General features: G+C 52.4%; 1 protein-coding gene across 1 annotated transcript in view; it reads right to left on the minus strand.

Annotated features, from left to right (window-relative positions):
* Positions 1-22,016, minus strand: part of mmp23ba (matrix metallopeptidase 23ba) — a 40,470-nt gene extending 18,454 nt beyond the window's left edge. The window contains exons 1-3 of the mRNA XM_063033245.1: positions 21,691-22,016; positions 19,541-19,665; positions 3,892-4,028 (exon numbers count right to left, since the gene is read on the minus strand). Coding sequence (XP_062889315.1) covers positions 3,892-4,028; positions 19,541-19,665; positions 21,691-21,816 — 388 coding nt within the window. The 5' untranslated portion in view covers positions 21,817-22,016. The remainder of the gene's footprint in view (positions 1-3,891; positions 4,029-19,540; positions 19,666-21,690) is intronic.
* Between the last annotated feature and the right edge of the window lie 4,347 nt (positions 22,017-26,363).

The following is a 26,363-nucleotide window of genomic DNA, read 5'->3' on the forward strand; positions in this document are numbered from 1 at the left end:
GGGGAGGGGGGCAGGGTGGGGGTGAGTGGTGAGGGAGGGGACAAGGAAGGGAAGGGGAGGGGGTGGGGGTGGGGGAAGGCCATAAGAAATTAAGATATAGGAGCAGAATGAGGCCAATCAGCCCATTGAATCGGCTCCACCATTCCATCATGGCTGATCCTGGATCCCACTCAACCCCACACACCGGCCTTCTCGCCACATCCTTTGATGTCCTGACCAGTCAGGAAATTATCAACTTCTGCTTTAAATATACCCATGGACTTGGCCTCCACTGCAGTCTGTGGCAGAGCATTCCATAGATTCACTACTCTCTGGCTAAAAAAAAATTCCTCCTGACCTCTGTTCTAAAAGGTCACCCCTCAATTTTGAGGCTGTGCCCTCTAGTTCTCGATGCCCCCACCAGAGGAAACATCCTCTCCACATCCACCCTATCTAGTCCTTTCAACATTCAGTAGGTTTCAGTTCTTCTAAATTCCAGTGAGTACAGGCCCAAAGCTGCCAAACACTCCTCATATGTTAACCCCTTCAGTGCTGGAATCATCCTTGTGAACCTCCTCTGAATTCTCTCCAACACATCCTTTCTGAGATATGGGGCCTAAAACTTTTGACAATACTCCACATGCAGCCTGACTAGTGTCTGATAAAGCTTCAGCATTATCTCCTTGTTTTTATATTCTATTCCCCTTGAAATAAATGCCAACATTGCATTTGCCTTCTTTACCACAGACTCAATCTGTAAATTAAACTCTGGGAGTCTTGCAAACTCCCAAGTCCCTCTGTACCTCTGAAGTTTGAACCTTCTCCCTATTTTGATAATAGTCTGCTCTATTGTTCCTTTTACCAAATGCATTATCATGCATTTCCCAACACTGTATTCCATCTGTATGAATGAATGAATGAAATTTATTTCGGTCAGTACAAACATAACAAAAAGCATCATTTTCAATGACAATTTCTGCACTTTTTTTGCCCATTCTTCCAATTTGTCTCAGTCCTGCTGCAATCGCATTGCTTCCTCAGCACTACCTACCCCTCCACCTATCTTCATATCATCTGCAAACTTTGCCACAAAGACATCAATTCTATTGTCTAAATCATTGACAAACAATGTGAAAAGTAGCGGCCCCAATACTGACCCCTGAGGAACACCACTAGTCACTGGCAGCCAACCAGAAAAGGGCCCTTTTACTCCCACTGGCTGCCTCCTGTCAGCCATTCCGCTATCAATACCAGTATCTTTTCTGCAACACCATTGGATTTGATCTTGTTAAGCAGCCTCATGTGTAGCCCTTTATCAAATGCCTTCTGAAAATCCACTCTCTCTCCTTTGCCCACTCTGCTTGTTACTTGCTCGAAAAACTCTAATAGATTTGTCAGGCAAGACTTCCTTTTACAAAATCCATGCTGACTGTGACTTATTTTAGGACAAGAGGGCACAGCCTCAGGATAGAGGGGTGTCCATTCAAAACAGAGATGCAGAGAAATTTCAATTAACAATAGACAATAGGTGCAGAAGTAGGTCATTCGGCCCTTCGAGCCAGCACCGCCATTCACTGTGATCATGGCTGATCATCCACAATCAGTAACCAGTTCCTGCCTTATCCCCATAACCTTTGATTCCGCTATCTTTAAGAGCTCTATCCATCTCTTTCTTGAAAGCATCCAGAGACTTGGCCTCCACAGCCTTCTGGGGCAGAGCATTCCATATATCCACCACTCTCTGGGTGAAAAAGTTTTTCCTCAACTCCGTTCTAAATGGCCTACCCCTTATTCTTAAACTGTGGCCTCTGGTTCTGGACTCACCCATCAGCGGGAACATATTTCCTGCCTGCAGCGTGTCCAATCCCTTAATAATCTTACATGTTTCAATAAGATCCCCTCTCAGCCTTCTAAATTCCAGAGTATACAAGCCCAGTCGCTCCAATCTTTCGACATATGACAGTCCCGCCATCCCAGGAATTAACATTGTGAACCTATGCTGCACTCCCTCAATAGCAAGAATGTCCTTCCTCAAATTTGGAGACCAAAACTGCACACAGGACTCCAGGTGTGGTCTCACCAGGGCCCTGTACAGCTGCAGAAGGACCTCTTTGCTCCTATACTCAATTCCCCTTGTTATGAAGGCCAGCATGCCATTAGCTTTCTTCACTGCCTGCTGTACTTGCATGCCTGCTTTCAGTGACTGATGTACAAGAACATTCGTTAACCAGATGGTGGTGAATTTGTGGAATTTGTTACCACAGGCAGCTGTGGAGGCCAGGTCGTTGGGTGTACTTCAAGTAGAGATTGATAGGTTCTTGATTGGCCACGGCATCAAAGATTACGGGGAGAAGGCTGGGAGTGGGGCTGAGGAGGGAAAAGAAGGATCAGCCATGATTGAATGGCAGAGCAGACTCGATGGGCCAAATGGCCTAATTATACTCCTATGTCTTATTTAATCTCTTCCCAGCAGAGCCACACCACCGCCTACACCTTCCTGCCTGTCCTTTCGACATAAAGTATATCTTGTGTGCTAAGCTCCCAAGGGAGAGGGGAAAGGAGTGGGTGAGGAATAAGGGAGAGGAGAGAAAGCAGAGGAGTGGGGAGGAAGAAGGGGAAAGGGAGAGGGGAGAGGAGTAGGTGAGGAGTAAGGGAGAGGAGAGAGGGCAGAGGAGTGGGGAGGGAGAGGAGAGAGGAGTTGGGGGAAAGGGGAAGGGAGGGGGAGAAGCATGGGGGAAGGGGAAGAGAGCGGAGAGGGATTGGGGAGGGGAAAGGGATAGGTGAGAGTAGTGGGGGGATGGGGAAGGGAGAGGAGGGAGGTAAGGGGAGGGGAAGGGGAAGGGAGAGGGGAGAGGAGTGGGTGGGAGGGGGAACATAGAGGGGAGAGGAGGGGAGGGGAGGGGAAGGAAGAGGAGTGAGGTAAGGGGAGGGAGAAGGGGGGAGGGAGAAGGGGAAAGGGAGAGGGGAGAGGACGGGAGGGGAAGGGAGAAGGGAGTAGTGGGGGGGAGCAGGTAAAGGGGAATGGAGGGGGTGAGGAGTGAGGGCAGGGGCAAAGGGGAAGCAGATTGGAGAGGAGTGAGGAGGGGAGAGAAGTGGGGAGGGGAAAAGGAGAGGGGAGAGAAGTTGGGGAAGAGGCAAAAGGAGTGGGGGAGTGGGATCGGAGAGGGGAGAGGAGTCAGGGAGGGGCAAGGGGGATGGGGAGGGTAGGAGTGGGAGGGGGAGAGTTGTGGAGGGGAGTGGAAGGGAGGGGAGTGGAGTGGGGAGGGTAATGGTGAGGGTAATAGGGAGAGGATTGGGATGGGGATGGTTGTGGAATTGGGAGTGGGGAGGAGAGAAGTCGGGTGAGGAGTGGCAAGGAGGAGAGTGGGGAGAAGGGGAGTGAGGACAGGAGAAGAGTGGGAGGAGGGGAATGAGCAGGGGAATGCGGAGGAGAGTGGGGAGGAGGGAAGTAGGGAGGGGAGAGGGGAGAGGGGAGTGGGGAGGAAGGTAATGAGCAGGGGAATGGGGAGTGGGGATGTGCAGAGGAGTCAGGTGAGGAGAGCAAGGAGGGGAGTGGGGAGAAGGAGGAAGGGGAGTGAGGATGAGGGGAATGTGGAGGGAGAAGAGTGCGAAGGAGGGGATGGTGTGGGGAGTGGAGAAGGGTGGAGTGGGGAAGAGGGGAGAAGAGTGAGGAGGAGGGGACTAGAGGGAAGAGGAGGGGAATGGGGAGGAGGGGAATAGAGGGAAAGGGAGGGGAATGGGGAGGAGGGGCAGGGGAGTGGTGATGAGGAGAGTTGGGTCAAGGGGAATGGGGTTGAGGAGTGTTGGAGGGGAGGGAAATGTGATTAGCTGAAGAGAGTTGAACTGGTTTGATTAATTTGCTGAAGTGTGGTAAATACCTTTACAACTTCCCTTTGACCAAAGTGAACTCACCTATTTGAATATCAGACCTGACATCAGGAGGAACCTCAGTAAAATTGAAAGGAGAAATACTACTCCACATCTGAAAAGCAGCTGCAATCCCCTTCTTCGTGTCCTCTTCGTTCATTGTCTTTGGAAAGGATAAAATTCTGTGGAGAGAGACATGATTCCTGAATCAATGGGAGAGTGGATAGACTTCACGTCGGGAACCATGCCCTGTGGAAGGAGCCTGATTCCTCTGCGGCTCCCAATCCTGCCAGAAGAACAGGGCCAGGGTGAGACCATTCGGCATGCTGACGCCCATCTGTTTTCCCACATGATCACACTCTTTCCCCATGGATGAAGTTCCAATTTTCAGACTTTACCTCCAGATCCAGACTGAAAGAAATGGAAAGACCATAACAGCATAAGACTATGCCACTCAGCCCATTGAGTTTGCTCTGCTATTCCATCATGGCTGATCCCAGATCCCACTCAACCCCATTCACCTGCCTTCTCACCATATCCTTTGATGCCCTGACTGATCAGGAAACTATCAACTTCCACTTTAAATATACCCACAAGCTTGGCCTCCACTGCAGTCTGTGGCTGAGCATTCCACAGATTCACTACTCTCTGGCAAAAAAAATTCTCCTTACCTCCGTTCTAAAAGGTCGCCACTCAATTTTCAGGCTGTGCTCTCTAGTTCTGGATACCCCACCATAGGAAACTTCCTCTCCACATCCACCCTATCTAGTCCTTTCAACATTCAGTAGGTTTCAATGAGATCCCCAGGCATTCTTCTAAATTCCAGTGAGTACAGGCCCAAAGCTGCCAAATACTCCTCATACACTAATCCCTTCATTCCCAGAATCATCCTTGCAAACCTCGTCTGGACTTTCTTCAATGCCAACACATCTTTTTAGAGATACGGGGCCCAAAAGAGTCACCCTCACAGGAGGAGACACCGTGTGTTCATGCAAAGTTCAAAGTTAACTTTATTATCAAAGTACCTATGTGTCACCACATACAACACTGAGATTCAACTTCTTGCGGGCATTCACACACAATAGAACAAACAACCTCCAACCCTCTGGCTGCATCCCAGGACTGGGAATGTCGCAGGGTCAAACGGCAAAGGACTGGGAATGTCGCAGCGTCAAACACCACAGCGCTGGGAACATCGCAGGGTCAAACGGTAAAGGACTGGGAATGTCACAGGGTCAAATGGCAGACTGGGAATGTCACAGGGTCAAATGGCACAGGACTGGGAACGTCACAGGGTCAAACATCACAGGACTGCAAACGTCGCAGGGTCAAACGGCCCAGGACTGGGAATGTCGCAGGGTCAAACGGCCCAGGACTGGGAATGTCACAGGGTCAAACACCACAGGACTGGGAATGTCACAGGGTCAAACATCACAGGACTGGGAACGTCGCAGGGTCAAACGGCCCAGGACTGGGAACGTCACAGGGTCAAACACCACAGGACTGGGAACGTCACAGGGTCAAACATCACAGGGTCAAACACCACAGGACTGGGAACGTCACAGGGTCAAACGGCACAGGACTGGGAACGACGCAGGGTCAAACACCACAGGACTGGGAATGTGGCAGGGTCAAACACCACAGGACTGGGAACGTCGCAGGGTCAAACGGCACAGAACTGGGAATGTTGCAGGGTCAAACACCACAGGACTGGGAACGTCGCAGGGTCAAACGGCACAGGACTGGGAACGTCACAGGGTCAAACGGCCCAGGACTGGGAACATCACAGGGTCAAACACCACAGGACTGGGAACGACGCAGGGTCAAACACCACAGGACTGGGAACGTCGCAGGGTCAAACATCACAGGACTGGGAATGTCACAGGGTCAAACAGCACAGGACTGGGAACGTCGCAGGGTCAAACACCACAGGACTGGGAATGTGGCAGGGTCAAACGGCACAGGAATGGGAACGTCGCAGGGTCAAATGGCGCAGGACTGGGAATGTCACAGGGTCAAACGGCGCAGGACTGGGAATGTGGCAGGGTCAAACGGCCCAGGACTGGGAACGTCACAGGGTCAAACACCACAGGACTGGGAACGTCACAGGATCAAAAACCACAGGACTGGGAACGTCTCAGAGTCAAACACCACAGGACTGGGAACGTCGCAGGGTCAAACGGCACAGGACTGGGAACGACGCAGGGTCAAACACCACAGGACTGGGAACGTCGCAGGGTCAAACATCACAGGACTGGGAATGTGGCAGGGTCAAACGGCACAGGAATGGGAACGTCGCAGGGTCAAATGGCGCAGGACTGGGAATGTCACAGGGTCAAACGGCGCAGGACTGGGAATGTGGCAGGGTCAAACGGCGCAGGACTGGGAATGTGGCAGGGTCAAACACCACAGGACTGGGAACGTCACAGGGTCAAACACCACAGGACTGGGAACGTCACAGGGTCAAACATCACAGGACTGGGAACGTCGCAGGGTCAAACGGCACAGGACTGGGAACATCACAGGGTCAAACATCACAGGACTGGGAACGTCTCAGAGTCAAACACCACAGGACTGGGAACGTCACAGGGTCAAACACCACAGGACTGGGAATGTCACAGGGTCAAACACCACAGGACTGGGAACGTCGCAGGGTCAAACGGTCCAGGACTGGGAACGTCACAGGGTCAAACACCACAGGACTGGGAATGTCGCAGGGTCAAACACCACAGGACTGGGAACGTCGCAGGGTCAAACGGCACAGGACTGGGAATATCACAGGGTCAAACACCACAGGACTGGGAATGTCACAGGGTCAAACACCACAGGACTGGGAACGTCGCAGGGTCAAACGGTCCAGGACTGGGAACGTCACAGGGTCAAACACCACAGGACTGGGAACGTCCCAGGGTCAAACACCACAGGACTGGGAATGTGGCAGGGTCAAACACCACAGGACTGGGAATGTCACAGGGTCAAATGGCGCAGGACTGGGAATGTCACAGGGTCAAATGGCGCAGGACTGGGAATGTCACAGGGTCGAACGGCACAGGACTGGGAATGTGGCAGGGTCAAAAACCACAGGACTGGGAATGTGGCAGGGTCAAAAACCACAGGACTGGGAATGTCACAGGGTCAAACACCACAGGACTGGGAATGTCACAGGGTCAAACACCACAGGACTGGGAATGTCACAGGGTCAAACGGCACAGGACTGGGAACGTTGCAGGGTCAAACGACACAGGACTGGGAATGTCACAGGGTCGAACATCACAGGACTGGGAACGTCGCAGGGTCAAACACCACAGGACTGGGAATGTCACAGGGTCAAACGGCGCAGGACTGGGAATGCCACAGGGTCAAACTGCACAGGACTGGGAACGTCGCAGTGTCAAACACCACAGGACTGGGAACGTTGCCGGGTCAAACACCACACGACTGGGAATGTCACAGGGTCAAACGGCACAGGACTGGGAATGTCGCAGGGTCAAACAGAGCAGGACTAGGAATGTGGCAGGGTCAAATGGCGCAGGACTGGGAACGTTGCCGGGTCAAACACCACACGACTGGGAACGTCGCAGGGTCGAACACCTTAGGACTGGGAATGTTGCAGGGTCAAACTGCACAGGACTGGGAATGTCGCAGGGTCAAACGGTACAGGACTGGGAACGTCGCAGGGTCAAACGGCACAGGACTGGGAATGTCACAGGGTCGAACAGTGCCAGACTGGGAATGTGGCAGGGTCAAACATCACAGGACTGGGAACGTCGCAGGGTCAAACATCACAGGACTGGGAACGTCGCAGGGTCAAACATCACAGGACTGGGAACGTCGCAGGGTCAAACATCACAAGACTGGGAACGTCGCAGGGTCAAACACCACAGGACTGGGAATGTCCCAGGGTCAAACGGTACAGGACTGCGAATGTCACGGGGTCAAACGGCACAGAACTGGCCCTTTGCCCCATCTCATCCATGGCAACAAGATGTCCGCCTGACTTACTCCCATTTGCCCACATTTGGTCCATCTCTCGCTAAACCTTTCCTTGCTGTCTACCTTCCAATGTCTTTTAAATGACCACCTCCTCATTCCACACACCCATCACCCTCTGTGTGAAAATCTTGTTCCTCAGGCCCCTTATAAATCTTTCCTTCCGAACCGGAAAATGATAGCATAGGGTAGTCTTGGAGCAGTCATTGTGGTGAGCAGGTCAGGGTTGGAGTGGCTTTGATTCACCAGGCTCGGGTGAGGTGAAGTATCTGGTAGGTTTTTCCTTTCATTCCTAGTAGCTCATACCTTGTCTGTTAGGGCAGAGTAGTGTAGTGAGAATGGCTTCGGGGCAGTGCTTTGTACTCTGGGAGAGATGTGGGAAGAGTCGAAGCTCCTGAGAGAACTTATTAAGGAACTAGAGCTGCTGCTCGATGACTCTGACTCATACAGGAGAACGAGGAGGTGAGAGACAGGAGCTACAGGGAGGTAGTCACCCCCAGGTCACAGGAGGAAGGCAACTGGGAGATCGTTAGGAGAAGTAGGGGATATGCACAACCAATACAGATTAATCCTGCGGCCGTTCCCCTCAGTATACAACTTTGGATACCATTGAGGGTGATGACCTACCGGGTTGTGGGAAGGGGAGCCACACTGACCAGGTCTCTGGCACTGGCTCAGAAGAGAAGAGAGGTGAAGATGACTGTAGTGGTGATACGAGATCAAGGAACAGAGACGAGATTCTGTGGGCGTATTAAGAGAGACACAGACGATATGTTGCCTCCCAGGTGCCAAGGTCAAAGATAACTTGGATCGGGTCCATAGCGTTCCAAAGGGGGAGGGGGGAAGGATGAGCAGCAGAATTCTTGGTGCATATTGGTAGCAATGACAAAGAACAGACGAGGTGAGGAGGTCCTGAAGAGAGCTTACGGAGCTAGGTGAAAGCTGAAACGCAGGACCTCCAGGGTAGTCATCTCTGGATTGCTGCCCGTGCCAAGTGCCAGGAAGGGTAAGAATGGGATGAGTTGGCAGATGAATGAATGGCTGAGGAATTGGTGCAGGGGGCAAGGGTTCAGAGTTACGGATCATTGGGATCTCTTTTGGGGAACTTTATGACTTGCACACACCCGAGGGGGACCAATAGCCTTGCAGGCAGGTTTGCAAGAGTTGTTCCGGGGGGGGGCGGTTTAAACCAATTCAGCAGGGGGATGGGAACTGGAGTGATAGTGCTGAGGATGAGGTAGTTGGTTGAGAAAGGCAATCTGTAGTGAGACTCCTCGCAAGGAGAGGGTGATGACAGGGCAAAATTACAGTCAACAGGATGGGTCACAATGTAAAAGGCAGGCAAAATCCAGAAGAGTGAATGCGGGACTGAAGGTGTTATATTTGAATACACACAGTATACAGAATAAGGTCGATGAATTTGTAGCACAGTTTCAGATTGGTATGTATGACATTGTGGGTATCACTGAATTGTGGCTGAAAGAAGATTATATCATAGCTGGGAGCTTAATGTCCAAAGATAGATAGATTGATAGATACTTTATTGATCCCAAAGGAAATGACAGTGTCCCAGAAGCATTACAAGTACACAGATATACAAATATTAGAAGAGAAGCAAGAAAGGATAACAATAAGTTACCTTAAAAATAAGAAGTAATAGATTTACAGGTCAAAGATTACAAGATCACTTCCCAGCTACAGGTTAACTTGTTATAGAGCCTAATGGCCGAGGGTAAGAATGATCTCATATAGCGCTCTTTGGAGCAGTACAGTTGTCTTAGTCTATTACTAAAAGTGCTCCTCTGTTCAGCCAAGGTGGCATGCAGAGGGTGAGAAACATTGTCCAGAATTGCCAGGATTTTCCGGAGGGTCCTTTGTTCTATCACAGCCTCCAGTGTGTCCAGTTTGACTCCTATAACAGAACCAGCCTTTCTAATTAGTTTATTGAGCCTGTTGGCATCACCCGTGTTGCTACCATTGCCCCAGCACACCACCACATAGAAGACTGTATTAGTGATAACAGACTGGTAGAACATGTGAAGGAGAGGCCTGCAAACTCCAAAGGATCTCAGTCTCCTCAGGAAGTAGAGGTGACTGTGGCTCTTCCTGTACACAGCTTTTGTGTTGGTGCTCCACTCAAGCCTGTCATCCAGGTGCACCACATCCAGGTGGACCGCTTGCAGGTCCTCACCACATTCACGTCCTCACCATCAATACTAACAAGGAGCAATGCAGGCTCCGTCTTCCTAAAATCCATTACCATCTCTTTTGTTTCACTGACATTGATCTGCAGATGAATTAGCTTCCACCATCTGACAAAGTCCTCCACTAGGGCCTGTATTCATCCTCCTGTCTATTGCTGAGTCCCAATAGCCTTATCATCTCACACAGACGGTAGAAGGGAGAAACTCTCCCTGCCATGAACCTCCAAGCGCCGCAAACTTGCCGATGCAGCACCATTGGAAGCACCGTACCGCAGCGGACTCTGAGTCCGTCTGAAAACTTCGAGCCTCCAACACTGAGCACCATCCTCTGCCAAGCGCTTCAACCCCGCCCCAGCCGCCAAGCAACAAGCAAAGCCGAGGACTCGGGGCCTTCCCCTCCGGAGATCCTGGATCACACAGCAGCAGCAGCAGCGAAGCAGGCATTTCGGAAGTTTCACCAGATGTTCCTCCATGCTCCCATGTCCGTCTGCATCAAATCAGGATTGTGCACGGCACCCTACTTGACAAATAACAGACATCACCACCGGAGTGGCCGCTGTGAGCTGCGTCACGCCGCCATCTTCTCCTCTTGAAGGCAGTTGAGAAATCGGAAAACACAATCCTCACAGCGCTGCCCTTTCATCCCAAAGGGAGTAGGCTCTGTTCAGCAGGTAGGTGACAGCATCGTTGATTCCAGTGTGCTCCTGGTAGGCAAACTGCAGGGGATCGAGGACTGATCTGACCAGGGGTCAGAGGTTAGTCAGGACCAGCCTCTCTAGGGTCTTCATGATGTGTGAGATCAGGGCTACTGGACGGTAGTCATTCAAGATTTTCATTCGGCTCTTCTTGGGTACTGAAACCACATGTGAATTTTTTCACACAGTCAGGACCCTTTCCAGGCCGAGACTCAGATTGAAAATGTGCTGCAGAACTCCACACAGCTGCTCAGCACACTCCTTCAGTACCCTGGGGTTCACACTGTCCGGTCCCAATGCTTTGCCATGTCTGAGTTTCCCCAGAGCCCCTCTCACCTGCTCAGGAGTGAAGCTGAGTTCATGATGACTGGGGAGTTGGTGGAAGATGGGGGCTGGGGGAGGTGAAGACCGGGACGATAGCAGTGGGTATGTGGACATGGAGATGGGAGGTGCAGGGGAAGGAGGGGGTGTAGACACTGGTAGCCCATGTCGTTCATCCATTTGTTGAACCGGAAGCGGGAGGAAGGAAGAGGGGGCATTGGGTGCCTCGGCACCTGGATTAGTGTGCTGGGAGGTCGGAATGGGGATAAACAGGAGGACAATTGTCAAATCTATTGAAGAATTGATTCTTAGCTGCATTCAGAGGCTCTACAGCTAGGCTGATTGAAGCCAGTGATGTTCTTTGTGTCTCTCCACACCTCCCCTGTGCTACTCTGCCCGAGCTAGTTCTCCAGCTCTCTCCTGTATTCCTCTTTAGCCTCCTTGATCTTCTCCTTTAGCTCCCTCTGCTCATGTTTCAATTCCTCCCTGTGTCCGGATCTGAAGGCACGTTGTATCAAAATGCCAGGCAGGTGGGGGTGGGGGGGGGTGGGGGAGAGCACGGCTCTGGTGGTATAATAATGAAATCAAATCATTAGAAAGAGGTGACAGAGGGTTGGAAGATGTTGAATCTTTGTGGATAGAGCTAAGGGACTGCAAGATTAAAAAGACCCTGATGGGAGTTGTATACAGACCTCCAGACAGTAGTACAGCTGTGGCCGACAAATTACAATGGTGGTTAGAAGATGTATGCCAAAAGGGCAATGTTACAATAGTCATGGGAGATTTCAATAAGCAGGTAGATTGAGAAAATCAGGTTGGTGCTGGATTTCAAGAGGGGGAATTTCATGAATACGTTTGAGACGGTTTTTCAGAGCAGCTCGTGGTTGAGCTCACTGGGGATCAGTGATTCTGGATTAGGTGTTGTACAATGAACTGGAATTGATTAGAGACCTCAAAGTAAAGGAGGGTGTGAGGTGTGGGGGGTTTGGCGGGGGTGGGGGTGTGAGGGGTGTGAGGGGGTGGGGGTGTGAGGGTGTGAGGGGGTGGGGGTGTGAGGGGTGTGGGGGTGTGAGGGGTGTGAGGAGGTGGGGGTTTGGGGTTTGGGGTGTGGGGAGTGTGGGGGTTTGGGGTGAGGATGTGAGGGGTGTGGGGGTGTGAGGAGTGGGAGTTTGGGTGTTTGGGGGGTTTGGAGGGTGGGGGTGAGGGGTTTGGGGGGTGAGGTGTGAGGGTGTGAGGGAGTGGGGTGTGAGGGGGTGGGGGTGTGAGGATGGGGGTTTGGGGTTTTGGGGGTGTGAGGGGATGGGGGTTTCGGGGTGAGGTGTGAGGGGTGTGAGGGGGTGGGGGTTTGGGGTTTGGGGGTGAGGTGTGAGAGGTGTGAGGGTGTGAGGGGATGGGGGTGTGAGGGGGTGGGGGTGTGAGGGGGTGGGGGTGGGAGGGGTGGGGTGTGAGGGTGTGAGGGGTGTGAGAGTGTGAGGGGTGTGAGGGTGTGAGGGGTGTGAGGGTGTGGGGGTTTGGGGGTGTAGGGGTGTAGGGGGTGTAGGGGTGTGGGGGATGTAGGGGTGTGGAGTGTGTAGGGGTTTAGGGGTGTGGGGTGTGTAGGGGTTTAGGGGTGTGGGGTGTGTAGGGGTTTGGGGGTGTGAGGTGTGTAGGGGTTTGGGGTGTGTAGGGGTTTGGGGGTGTAGGGTTTGGGGGGTGTAGGGGTTTGGGGGTTTGGGGTGTGAGGGTTTGGGAGTGTGGGGTGTGATAGTGTGGGTGTATGGGGGTGTGATAGTGTGGGTGTATGGGGGTGTGAGGGGTGGGAGTTTGGGTGTGGAGGGTTTGGAGGGTGGGGGTAAGGGGTTTTGGGGTGTGAGGATGGGGGTTTAGGGTTTGGAGGGTGGGGTGTGAGGGGGTGGGGGTTTGGGGTTTGGGGGTGAGGTGTGAGGGATGTGAGGGTGTCAGGATGTGGGGGTGTGAGGGTGTGGGGGCGTGAGGGGTGTGGGGGTGTAGGGGTGTAGGGGTTTGGGGGGTGTAGGGGTTTGGGGGTTTGGGGTGTGGGGTGTGATAGTGTGGGTGTATGGGGGTGAATGAGGGCGTGAGGGTGTGGGGGTGCGTGAGGTGTGTGTGAGAGTGTGGGTGTATGAGGGTGTGAGGATGGGGGTTTGGGGTTTTGGGGGTGTGGGTGTGAGGGTGTGAGGGTTTGGAGTGTGGGGGTGTGAGGGTGTGAGGGTTTGGAGTGTGGGGGTGTAGGGATGTGGGGTGTGTAGGGGTTTGGGGGGTGTGGGGGTTTGGGGTGTGTGGGGTGTGATAGTGTGGGTGTATGGGGGTGTGAGGGGTGTATGGGGGTGAATGAGGGTGTGAGGATGGGGGTTTGGGGTTTTGGGGGTGAGGGTGTGAGGGGGTGGGGGTTTGGGGTTTGGGGGTGGGAGTGTGAGGGGGTGAGGGGTGTGAGGGTGTGGGGGTGTGAGGGTGTGGGGGTGTTAGGGGTGTGGGGGGTTTGGGGGTGTGTAGGGGTTTGGGGGTTTGGGATGTGAGGGTTTGTTGGTGTGAGGGTTTATTGGTGTGGGGTGTGATAGTGTGGGTGTATGGGTGTGTGAGGGGTGTATGAGGGTGTGAGGGTGTGGGGGTGTGAGGGGTGTGGGGGTGTAGGGGTGTGGGGGGTGTAGGGGTTTGGGGGTTTGGGGTGTAGAGTGTGATAGTGTGGGTGTATGGGGGTGAATGAGGGTGTGAGGGTGTGGGGGTGCGTGAGGTGTGTGTGAGAGTGTGGGTGTATGAGGGTGTGAGGATGGGGGTTTGGGGTTTTGGGGGGTGTGCGTGTGAGGGGGTGGGGGTTTGGGGTTGGGAGTGTGAGGGTTTGGGGTGTGGGGTGTGTAGGGGTTTGGGGGGTGTAGGGTGTGATAGTGTGGGTGTATGGGGGTGTGAGGGGTGTATGGGGGTGAATGAGGGTGTGAGGATGGGGGTTTGGGGTTTTGGGGGTGAGGGTGTGGGGGTTTGGGGTTTGGGGGTGGAGGTGTGAGGGGTGTGAGGGTGTGGGGGTGTGAGGGGTGTGGGGGGTTTGGGGGTGTGGGGGTGTAGGGGTGTGGGGTGTGTAGGGGTTTGGGGGTGTAGGGGTGTGAGGGTGTAGGGGTGTGAGGGTTTGTGGGTGTGGGGTGTGATCGTGTGGGTGTATGGGCGTGTGAGGGGTGTATGAGGGTGTGAGGGTGTGGGGGTGTGAGGGGTGTGGGAGTGTGAGGGGTGTAGGGGTGTGTGGGGATGTGTAGGGGTTTGGGGATGTGTAGGGGTTTGGGGGTGTAGGGGTTTGGGGTTTGGGGTGTGAGGGTTTGTGGGTGTGGGGTGTGATAGTGTGGGTGTATGGGTGTGTGAGGTGTGTATGGGAATGTGAGGGGTGTGGGGGTGTAGGGGTGTGTAGGGGTGTGTAGGGGTTTGGGGGGTGTAGGGGTGCAGGGTGTGATAGTGTGGGTGTATGGGGGTAAATGAGGGTGTGAGGGTGTGGGGGTGCGTGAGGTGTGTGTGAGATTGTGGGTGTATGAGGGTGTGAGGATGGGGGTTTTGGGTTTTGGGGGGTGTGGGTGTGAGGGGGTGGGGGTTTGGGGTTTGGGGTGGGGGTGTGAGGGGGTGGGAGTGTGGGGGTGTGGGGTGTGTAGGGGTTTGGGGGTTGTAGGGGTTTGGGGGTTGTAGGGTATGATAGTGTGGGTGTATGGGGGTGTGAGGGGTGTATGGGGGTGAATGAGGGTGTGAGGATGGGGGTTTGGGGTTTTGGGGGTGAGGGTGTGAAGGGTGGGGGTTTGGGGTTTGGGGTGGGGGTGTGAGGGGGTGGGAGTGTGGGGGTGTGGGGTGTGTAGGGGTTTGGGGGTTGTAGGGGTTTGGGGGTTGTAGGGTATGATAGTGTGGGTGTATGGGGGTGTGAGGGGTGTATGGGGGTGAATGAGGGTGTGAGGATGGGGGTTTGGGGTTTTGGGGGTGAGGGTGTGAAGGGTGGGGGTTTGGGGTTGGGGGTGGGGGTGTGAGGGGGTGAGGGGTGTGAGGGTGTGGAGGTGTGAGGGATTTGGGGGTGTGGGGGTGTAGGGGTTTGGGGGTTTGGGGTGTGAGGGTTTGAGGGTGTGGGGTGTGATAGTGTGGGTGTATGGGGGTGAATGAGGGTGTGAGGGTGTGGGGGTGCGTGAGGTGTGTGTGAGATTGTGGGTGTATGGGGGTGTGAGGATGGGGGTTTTGGGGGGTGTGGGTGTGAGGAGGTGGGGGTTTGGGGGTGTGGGGTGTGTAGGGGTTTGGGGGTTGTAGGGGTTTGGGGGTTGTAGGGGTTTGGGGGTTGTAGGGTGTGATAGTGTGGGTGTATGGGGGTGTGAGGGGTGTATGGGGGTGAATGAGGGTGTGAGGATGGGGGTTTGGGGTTTTGGGGGTGAGGGTGTGAAGGGTGGGGGTTTGGGGTTGGGGGTGGGGGTGTGAGGGGGTGAGGGGTGTGAGGGTGTGGAGGTGTGAGGGATTTGGGGGTGTGGGGGTTTGGGGTGTGAGGGTTTGAGGGTGTGGGGTGTGATAGTGTGGGTGTATGGGGGTGAATGAGGGTGTGAGGGTGTGGGGGTGCGTGAGGTGTGTGTGAGATTGTGGGTGTATGGGGGTGTGAGGATGGGGGTTTTGGGGGGTGTGGGTGTGAGGGGGTGGGGGTTTGGGGTTTGGGGGTGGGGGTGTGGGGTGTGTAGGGGTTTGGGGGTTGTAGGGGTTTGGGGGGTGTAGGGTGTGATAGTGTGGGTGTATGGGGGTGTGAGGGGTGTATGGGGGTGAATGAGGGTGTGAGGATGGGGGTTTGGGGTTTTGGGGGTGACGGTGTGAGGGGTGGGGGTTTGGGGTTGGGGGTGGGGGTGTGAGGGGGTGAGGGGTGTGAGGGTGTGGAGGTGTGAGGGATTTGGGGGTGTGCGGTGTAGGGGTTTGGGGGTGTAGGGGTTTAGGGGGTTTGGGGTGTGAGGGCTTGTGGGTGTGGGGTGTGATAGTGTGGGCGTATGGGGGTGTGAGGGGTGTATGGGGGTGAATGAGGGTGTGAGGATGGGGGTTTGGGGTTTTGGGGGTGAGGGTGTGAGGGGTGGGGGTTTGGGGTTGGGGGTGGGGGTGTGAGGGGGTGAGGGGTGTGAGGGTGTGGAGGTGTGAGGGATTTGGGGGTGTGGGGGTGTAGAGGTGTAGGGGTTTGGGGGTTTGGGGTGTGAGGGTTTGTGGGTGTGGGGTGTGATAGTGTGGGTGTATGGGCGTGTGAGGTGTGTATGAGAGTGTGAGGGAGTGAGGGTGTGAGGGGTGTGGGGGTGTAGGGGTGTGTAGGGGTGTAGGGGTTTGGGGGTTTGTGGTGTAGGGTGTGATAGTGTGGGTGTATGGGGGTGAATGAGGGTGTGAGGATGGGGGTTTTGGGTTTTGGAGGGTGTGGGTGTGTGGGGGTGGGTGTGTGGGGGTGGGGGTTTGGGGGTGGGGGTGTGAGGGGGTGGGGGTGTGGGGTGTGTAGGGGTTTGGGGGTTGTAGGGGTTTAGGGGGTGTAGGGTGTGATAGTGTGGGTGTATGGGGGTGTGAGGGGTGTATGGGGGTGAATGAGGGTGTGAGGATGGGGGTTTGGGGTTTTGGGGGTGAGGGTGGGAGGGGTGGGGGTTTGGGGTTGGGGGTGGGGGTGTGAGGGGGTGAGGGGTGTGAGGGTGTGGAGGTGTGAGGGATTTGGGGGTGTGGGGTGTAGGGGTTTGGGGTGTAGGGGTTTGGGGTGTGGGGGTTTGTGGGTGTGGCGTGTGATAGTGTGGGTGTATGGGCGTGTGAGGGTGTGAGGGTGTGGGGGTGTGAGGGGTGTGTAGGGGTGTAGGGGGTGTAGGGGTTGTAGGGGTTTGGGGTGTGGGGTGTGATAGTGTGGGTGTATGGGGGTGAATGAGGGTGTGAGGGTGTGGGGGTGCGTGAGGTGTGTGTGCGAGTGTGGGTGTATGAGGGTGTGAGGATAGGGGTTTGGGGTTTTGGGGGGTGTGAGTGTGAGGGGGTGGGGGTTTGGGGTTTGGGGGTGGGGTTGTGAGGGTTTGGGGTGTGGGGTGTGTAGGGGTTTGGGGGTTGTGGGGGTTTGGGGGGTGTAGAGGTTTGGGGGTGTGGGGTGTGATAGTGCGGGTGTATGGGGGTGTGAGGAGTGTATGGGGGTGAATGAGGGTGTGAGGATTGGGGTTTGGGGTTTTGGGGGTGAGGGTGTGAGGGGGTTGGGGTTTGGGGTTTGGGGTGGGAGTGTGAGGGGGTGAGGGGTGTGAGGGTGTGGGGGGTGTGGGGGATTTGGGGGTGTGAGGGTGTAGGGGTGTGGGTGTGTAGGGGTTTGGGGGTGTAGGGGTTTGGGGGTGGGGGTGTGAGGGTTTGGGGTGTGGGGTGTGTAGGGGTTTGGGGGTTGTAGGAGTTTGGGGGGTGTAGGGGTTTGGGGGGTGTAGGGTGTGATAGTGTGGGTGTATGGGGTGTGAGGGGTGTATGGGGGTGAATGAGGGTGTGAGGATGGGGGTTTGGGGTTTTGGGGGTGAGGGTGTGAGGGGTGGGGGTTTGGGGTTGGGGGTGTGAGGGGGTGAGGGGTGTGAGGGTGTGGAGGTGTGAGGGATTTAGGGGTGTGGGGGTGTAGGGGTTTGGGGTGTGAGGGTTTGTGGGTGTGGGGTGTGATAGTGTGGGTTTATGGGTGTGTGAGGGTGTGAGGGTGTGAGGGTGTGGGGGTGTGAGGGGTGTGGGTGTGTGTAGGGGTGTGGGTGTGTGTAGGGGTGTGTAGGGGTGTAGGGGGTGTAGGGGTGTAGGGGGTGTAGGGGGTGTAGGGGTTTGGGGTGTGGGGTGTGATAGTGTGGGTGTATGGGGGTGAATGAGGGTGTGAGGGTGTGGGGTGCGTGAGGTGTGTGTGACAGTGTGGGTGTATGAGGGTGTGAGGATAGGGGTTTGGGGTTTTGGGGGTGTGGGTGTGAGGGGGTGGGGGTTTGGGGTTTGGGGGTGGGTGTGTGAGGGTTTGGGGTGTGGGGTGTGTAGGGGTTTGGGGGTTGTGGGGGGTGTAGGGGTTTGGGGGTGTGGGGTGTGATAGTGTGGGTGTATGGGGGTGAATGAGGGTGTGAGGGTGTGGGGTGCGTGAGGTGTGTGTGACAGTGTGGGTGTATGAGGGTGTGAGGATAGGGGTTTGGGGTTTTGGGGGTGTGGGTGTGAGGGGGTGGGGGTTTGGGGTTTGGGGGTGGGGGTGTGAGGGTTTGGGGTGTGGGGTGTGTAGGGGTTTGGGGGTTGTGGGGGGTGTAGGGGTTTGGGGGTGTGGGGTGTGATAGTGCGGGTGTATGGGGGTGTGAGGGGTGTATGGGGGTGAATGAGGGTGTGAGGATTGGGGTTTGGGGTTTTGGGGGTGAGGGTGTGAGGGGGTTGGGGTTTGGGGTTTGGGGTGGGAGTGTGAGGGGGTGAGGGGTGTGAGGGTGTGGGGGGTGTGGGGGATTTGGGGGTGTGGGGGTGTGGGGTGTGTAGGGGTTTGGGGGTTTGGGGTGTAGGGGTTTGGGGTTTTGGGGGGTTTGGGGTTTTGGGGGGTGTGGGTGTGAGGGGGTGGGGGTGTGAGGGTTCGGGGTGTGGGGTGTGTAGGGGTTTGGGGGTGTGGGGTGTGATAGTGCAGGTGTATGGGGGTGTGGGGGTGTATGGGGGTGAATGAGGGTGTGAGGATTGGGGTTTGGGGGTTTGGGGGTGAGGGTGTGAGGGGGTTGGGGTTTGGGGGTGGGAGTGTGAGGGGGTGAGGGGTTTGGGGTTTGGGGGTGGGAGTGTGAGGGGGTGAGAGGTGTGAGGGTGTGGGGTGTGGGGGATTTGGGGGTGTGGGGGTGTAGGGTGTGTAGAGGTTTGGGGGTGTAGGGGTTTGGGGGTTTGGGGTGTGGGGGATTTGGGGGTTTGGGGTGTAGGAGTTTGGGGTGTGAGGGTTTGTGGGTGTGGGGTGTGATAGTGTGGGTGTATGGGCGTGTGAGGGGTGTATGAGGGTGTGAGTGTGTGGGGGTGCGTGAGGTGTGTGTGAGAGTGTGGGTGTATGAGGGTGTATGAGGGTGTGAGGGTGAGTTGATGTGAGTGTGCGAGGCGGTGATGGTGAGGTGATGTTGTGGTGATGTTTGTGAGTTGTGGAACTGGGGTGTGTGCAATGGGAGCAATGCTCAGCAAGAGCTGTCAGTCCACAGACAGGAGATGGTGCAGAAGAACATGTTGTCCCAGAAATAAATTACACACAAAGAAAGTTGATGCTATCAGAACTCCGAAAATCTGCATCAGTCACTGGGATTTGACCAGAGAAGTAGGAATGTGCACCCATAACAGTGTGCATCTGAAACCTCGTCTATCCACAAGATCGCAGATCTGAAATGGCGAGCACCCGCAACAGGGTACGACTATAACAGATTCACCAGCCTCTGGCTATAGAAACCCCTCTCTGATCCCAAAGGACCGCCCTCTATTCTGAGGTTGTGCCCTTGGTCTTGGACTCTACCCCCCACAAACACACACACACATTATAGGAACACCCCCACCCTTCCTCCTTACTTGTAGGTCAGATTGAAGTGATTCCATCTCAGCATCTGTGGAGTTAATGTGTATCTCTTCTGGCGAACTGGCCGTTCCCTCAATGGATGTTCCACATCCAGCCGCATCAAAGTGGAAACTCTTTCCTGGAGAACGAATGTCGGAGTTTTACTAAGCAGTTTGCAGTGGGAAATGCTCTCCTCGTGACATTAATAATAACATTAGCACAGGACCTGCAGAATATGGTTGCCCGGAACAACTGGGACAAAAAAAGTCTGTTGAAGGGTCTGAGCCCAAAACCCTGAATGTTTATCCCCTTCATAGATGCTGCGTGACCTGTCGAGTTCCTCCAGCATTTCGTGCGTTATTCTGATGTTGTTTTTGCAACATCATTTAACTTCAGTTTGAAGCCCTCCCTCCCCCGAGTGGGTTCAAGTGGGATTATTAATGGCTGCAGGGGTTGGAAGGGACACAATGCTCTGATCATATGGCTTCATAAACACAAGAGATTCTGCAGGTGCTGGGAATCCAGAGCAACACACACAAAATTCTGGAGGAACTCAGCAGGTCAGGCAGCATCTGTGGAGGGAATAAAGAGTTGACATTTTGGGGTGAGACCCTTCTTCAGGTCTGGAAAGGAAGGGGGAAGAAGCCAGAATACGGAGGTGGGAGAGGGGAGAACACAAGGGCCTCATCTGTCACCCAGCCCGAGACAGCCCAGGGTCCTTCAGTAATGCAGTGCTGGTGCCAGGAGTGGGTGGAGCAGAACATATTCTCATCACTTGGCTAGTGGACAATAATTCGATCAAACATCCACAAAGGCATCCACCCGATCACTGAGAACTAACCTGCTGCCTGAATGGGATGGCCTATTTTCTGAGATCTGTTCGCGATGGTGAAGGGTTGGTGAATGGTGGTGTTACTGGGTCAATAACAGATTGATAGGACCACATGGTGCCTCACCAGCGTGGCGGTTGACATGACGTTATTACAGTTTGTGGGGTCAAAGTTCAAAGTTCAATTCCTGCCACTGCCTGTAAGGAGATTGTATGTTGTCCCCATGACCGCGTGGGTTTCCTCCGGGTGCTCCGGTTTCCTCCTACAGTCCAAAGACCTACCAGATAGTGGGTTAATTAGTCATTGTAAGTTGTCTTGTGATTAGGCTAGGGCTAGGTTCATTGGTCTGAAAGGTCCTGTCCACACTGTATCAATAAACAAACAAACAATTGCTTTTCTGGTGTCTGTGGAGGCCAGGTCGTTGGGTGCATTCGAGGCAGAGATTGATAAATTCTTGATTGGACACGGCATCAAAGATTACCGGAAGAAGGCTGGGGAGGGGAAAAAGGATTTGCCATGATTGAATGGTGGAGCAGACTGAATGGGTCAAATGCCCCACGTCTGCTCCTATGTCTGATGCTCTGTGGTCTAATTTGAGTCCGGGCCAAAGGGCTGGAGTCCCAGAGGCAGCCCGTCCTGGGGGTTGGGGACCTGCGTAGCTGAGTGGGGTGCGATGGTGGGAAAGGGGACTGATTTGCTGTTGTTTGAATGTGTTCTGTGTTCTTTTGCTGAATGCTGTCGACATGCTATGCTGGCTTGTGGGCTGCCCCCAGCTCATTCCCAGCTTGCGTGGCTTGTTCATGTAAACAACGCATTTCACTGAATGTTTCGGTGCAGATGTGATAACCAGTCTGAATCTGAGTGTGGAGTCAGCAGAAAGATAGGGTTGTTGTGTTCATGTCCCATGTAACCACCTCCCATCACCAGAAAATGAGTTCACATTAAACCCAGCCATCAGGGACCAAGAAGAAAGGCAATCGCTGTCACTGAGGACTGAAAAGGGTTAAATTATTCATGTCACACACTCAGCCTGACACTGACAGTCTGACACCTTACACCAACAACCCCCTGACCGAGCAGGTGAGAACAGTAACTATCTCTGGGACAGAGAGCTCCCCCACCCACTCGCAACACAGATCGGAATCGACAGATGAAAGGCCACCCGTCTGAAACATTAACCCTCTCCTTGCACAGATGCTTCCCGATCCAGAAATTCCTGCAGTTTCCAATTTTACAAGACATCTGCCATTGTTCCAAAGCAGATAATCTGAGTGCAATTTAAGATGAAGATATGAATGAATTCTGGTAGGTAAAGGGTTAAGGTTTGTACTTACTAACTGACGTTTCCAGGTGGGGAATGCATCTGCATCATGATCCCCAGGTACAAACATCAATGTTACTGCGATGCACATAAACACTTTCAGATAATCTTCATCCTTGCAACGATGAGCAATCTTCATCCTTATAACAGTGCAGGTTCCCTCATTTCTCAGTGTCCAATCTTCGATGTGTTCAGCGGTTCACCGTTGCTGTGAGTTTAAACACACCACTGAGAAAGTGTTTAGTGCAGTAGCACCGACACAAACTGCATTTCCAAGGGGGAGCTGGAGCCAAACTCTGTCGCCTTACTTCTGATCTCAAAGGTCTCCATCCATCTGGGGGAACAGCTGAGCAGCCTGCAATTCTGGTGGGTTGGACTTATTTCAGCCCAGTAATCAATGTCAGATGTACAGAGAGAGAGGAACAACAGAGAACAGTGCCAGAAGATCGAGGGCTACAGTTAACTCCACAATGGACGTGGCAAAGTTAGAGCACACACACTATGTGGAGAAATGTTCAAGATCCTCATTCTATCCCTATGGAATAAGTAAACCAATAGCACTACCATCCACTGGGGACATGTATCAGGAGTGCTGAATACACAGGGCCCTTAGCAGAGCTAAGCATCCCACCCATCCATCCAGCATCTTCTCTGACTTTCTACCATCAGGCAGGAGACTCCAATGCATAAAACAAGAATGGTCAGGATGGGAAACAGCTTCTTCCCTCTGGCCACAAAGCTTCTGCACTCCCTGCCACATCACATTCAAAGTGTCACTGGATACTTTATACTGTACCCTACAATATTTAATTGATGCACTTTGTTTATCTATGCTTAATTCATCTGTAGATTTAATTCTTACTTTCCTAAGTTATTGCGTGTTATGTGTACTACTGTGCTTTACACCCTGGTCCGGAGAAACATTGTCTAGTTTGGCAGTATACATGTATATAGTTAAATGACAATAAACTTGACTTGTCTTTCAGGATCTAAAGGTCTTTGTGGACAAATATTTTACATACACCCACCAACATACTTTCAGCAAATGTGCCAACAACGAGGAACTTGATTCAAAACATTCCTGAAAGTATTGGAAATATTCAGTAGGTAAAACAGCATCTATGGAGAAAGAAGAGTTAATGATTCTGGTCAATAAGGCTGAATATTTTCATGTTGTTTCTCTCTCCATAGACACTGCCTGACTTGCTGAGTATGTCCAGCAATTTCTGCTGTCATTCACATTTCCAGGCTCCACAGTATTTTGCTCTGTAGGTCCTGCTTTACTCTTTGGAACATGGAGATAAAAAGTAGGTGCCAGATTAACAATTACCAGAAGACGTAAACCATTCAACCCATCAAGTCTGCTGTACCATTCCATCATGGCTGATTTATACTCCATTCTCCTGCCTTCTCCCCATAACTTTTGATGTTTTGATAAATCAAGAACCTATCAACCTCTGCTTTAAGTACATCCAATGACTTGGCCTCCACAGCTGCTTGTGGCAATGAATTCCACAGATTAACTATCCTCTGGCTAAAGAAATTTCTCTTCACCTCTGCTCTAAATGGATGTCCCTCTATTCTGAGTCTGTGCCCTCTGGTCTAGACTCCCCCACTATAGGAAACATCCTCTCCATATCCACCCTATCTAGGTCTCTCAATATTCAATAGGTTACATTAACAGTTACTGTGGCAATGATACCTGTTTTGTTACTGTAGCCAACAAGAATTGCAACTTTACTGTAGGTTTGAGACTGTAACATTATCGTAGCAACAAGACCTACTACAGATACTGTAGCAACAAGAACTGTAATGGTTATTGTAGCAATGCGAACTGAAATAGTTACTGTAGCAACAAAACTGTAATATTACTGTAGCAACTGGAAGTATATCACATTATATCGGAGGGATAGGAAGGTAGGCAGAGGGGTGGTGTGGCTCTACTGGTGAAGAATGGCATCAAATCAGTAGAAAGATGTGACATAGGTTTGGAAGATGTTGAATTCTTGTGGGTTGAGTTAAGAAACTACAAGGGTAAAAGAACCCTTATGGCAGTTATATACAGCCTCCCAACAGCAGCTGGGATATGAACCACAGATTACAACGGGAAATAGAAAAGGCATGTCAAAGAGACAATGTTTTGATAGACATGGGAGATTTCAACATGCAGGTTGATAGGGAAAAACAGGTTGGTAATGGATTTACAACTCGGCAACATCCTTGTAAATCTCCTCTGCACCCTTCCTATGGTTTCCACATCCTTCCTGTAGTGAGGTGACCAGAACTGAGCACAGTACTCCAAGTGGGCTCTGACCAGGGTCCTATATAGCTGCAACATTGCCTCTCAGCTCCTAAATTCATTTAGGATTGGGGAGCATGCCTTATGAAGACAGGTTGAGTGAACTCGGCCTTTTCTCCTTGGAGCAACGGAGAATGAGAGGCGACCTGATAGAGGTGTACAAGATGATGAGAGGCATTGATCGTGTGGATAGTCAGAGGCTTTTTCCCAGGGCTGAAATGGTTGCCACAAGAGGGCACAGGTCTACGGTGCTTGGAAGTAGGTACAGAGGAGATGTCAGGGTTAAGTTTTTTACGCAGAGTGGTGAGTGCGTGGAATGGGCTGCCAGCAACAGTGGTGGAGGCGGATACAATAGGGTCCTTTAAGGGACTTTTGGATAGGTACATGGAGCTTAGAAAAATAGAGGGCTATGGGTAACCCTAGTAATTTCTAAGGTAGGGACATGTTCGGCACAACTTTGTGGGCCGAAGGGCCTGTATTGTGCTGTAGATTTTCTATGTTTCTATGGATCTCAAGAGAGTAAGTTTGTTGAATGCCTAAGAGATAGCTTTTTAGAGCAGTTTGTCGTTGAGCCCACTAGGGGATCAGTTATACCGGATTGGATGTTATGTAATGAACCAGAGGTGATTAGGGAGCTTAAGGTAAAAGAACCCTTAGGAACCAGTGATTACAATATGATTGCATTCAACTTGAAATCTGACAGGGAGAAAGTAAAGTCTGCTGTAGCAGTATTTCAGTGGAGTAAGGGAAATTACAGTGATATGAGAGAGGAGTTGGCCAAAATAAATTGGAAGGAGATGATGGCAGGGATGACAGCAGAGCAGCAATGGTGAGAGTTTCTGGGAAAAATGAGGAAGGTGCAGGATAGAAAACAAAGAAATACTCAAATAGCAAAATAGTACAACCATGGCTGACAAGAGAAGGCAAATCTAATGTAAAAACAAAGGAGAGGGCATAAAACAAAGCAAAAATTAATGGGAAGACAGAGGATTGGAAAGCTTTTAAAAATCTACAGAGAGCAACTAAAAGAATCATTAGACAGGAAAAGATGAAATATAAAAGCAAGCTAGCAAACAATATCAAAGTGGATAGTAAAACATTTTCACGTAAAAGAGAGAATTGAGAGTGATGAAAAGTCCTGACGAAGGGTCTCGGCCCAAAACATTGACTGTACCCCTTCCTAGAGATGCTGCCTGGCCTGCTGCATTCACCAGCAACTTTTATGTGTGTTGCTTGAAATTCCAGCATCTGCAGATTTCCTCTTGTTTGCGAATTGAGAGTGGATATAGGACTGCTAGAAAATAGGGCTGGAGAAATAATAGTGAGGGACAAAGGGATGGCAGATAAACTAAATTAGTATCTTGCATCAGTCTTCACTGTGCCAGATGTTGAAGGGTGTGAGGGAAGAGAAGTGAGTGCAGTTTCTATTACAAGGGAGAAGGTGCTCAAAAAGCTGATGGACCTAAAGGTACTCAAGTCACCTGGACTAGGTGAACTGCACCCTAGGGTCCTAAAAGAGGTAGCGTTAGAGATTGTGGAGGCATTAGTAATGATCTTTCAAAAATCATTGGACTCTGGCATGGTGCCAGAGGACTGAAAAATTACAAATGTCACTCCACTCTTTAAGAAAGGAGGGAGGCATCAGAAAGGAAGTTATAGATCAGTTAGCCTGACCTCAGTGGTTGGGAAGGTGTTGGGAGTCCATTGAGGAATGTTTGATGGCTCTGAGTCTGTACTCACTAGAACTTAGAAGAATTGGGGGGAGGGGGAATCTCATTGAACCCTTTTGAATGTTGAAAAGCCTAGACAGAGTAGATGTGGACAGAATGTTTCCTATGGTGTGGGGTGGGGAGCGTAGGACAAGAGGGTACAGCCTCATTTAAAACAAGTGCAATGAAATTTCTTTAGCCAGAGGGTGGTGACTTTATGGAATCTGTTACCACAGGCAGACCAGGTCACTGCATGTACCTAAGGCAGAGTTTGATATATTCTTGATTGGACATGGCATCAAAAGTTACGGGGAGAAGGCCAGGGAGTGGGGCTGAGGAGGGGAATAAAGGCTCAGCTATGATTGAATGACAGAGCAGACTTGACGGGCCAAATGGCCTAATTCTGCTCCTATGTTTTATGGTCTTATGGTAACAGTTACTGTACAAGCGGGAAATGTAACAGATTCTGGAGCAACAATTCAGGGACACATTCTTCTTCCTTCACAAGGCAGGAAGGCACAACCACCAAGGTGCACAACTATTGACCAAACCTGGAAACACTGAGGTGGTCAGATAGCATCTGTGAAGGAAGTTTATGTTTGGGCTCAATGATCTTTGATCAGATGATGCTGCCTGACCTTTAGAGTGTCTCCAGCATTTGTTGTATTCCTCAGTCCA

The sequence above is a fragment of the Mobula hypostoma genome, chromosome 25 (assembly GCF_963921235.1).
Source record: "Mobula hypostoma chromosome 25, sMobHyp1.1, whole genome shotgun sequence".
NCBI lineage: Eukaryota > Metazoa > Chordata > Chondrichthyes > Myliobatiformes > Myliobatidae > Mobula > Mobula hypostoma.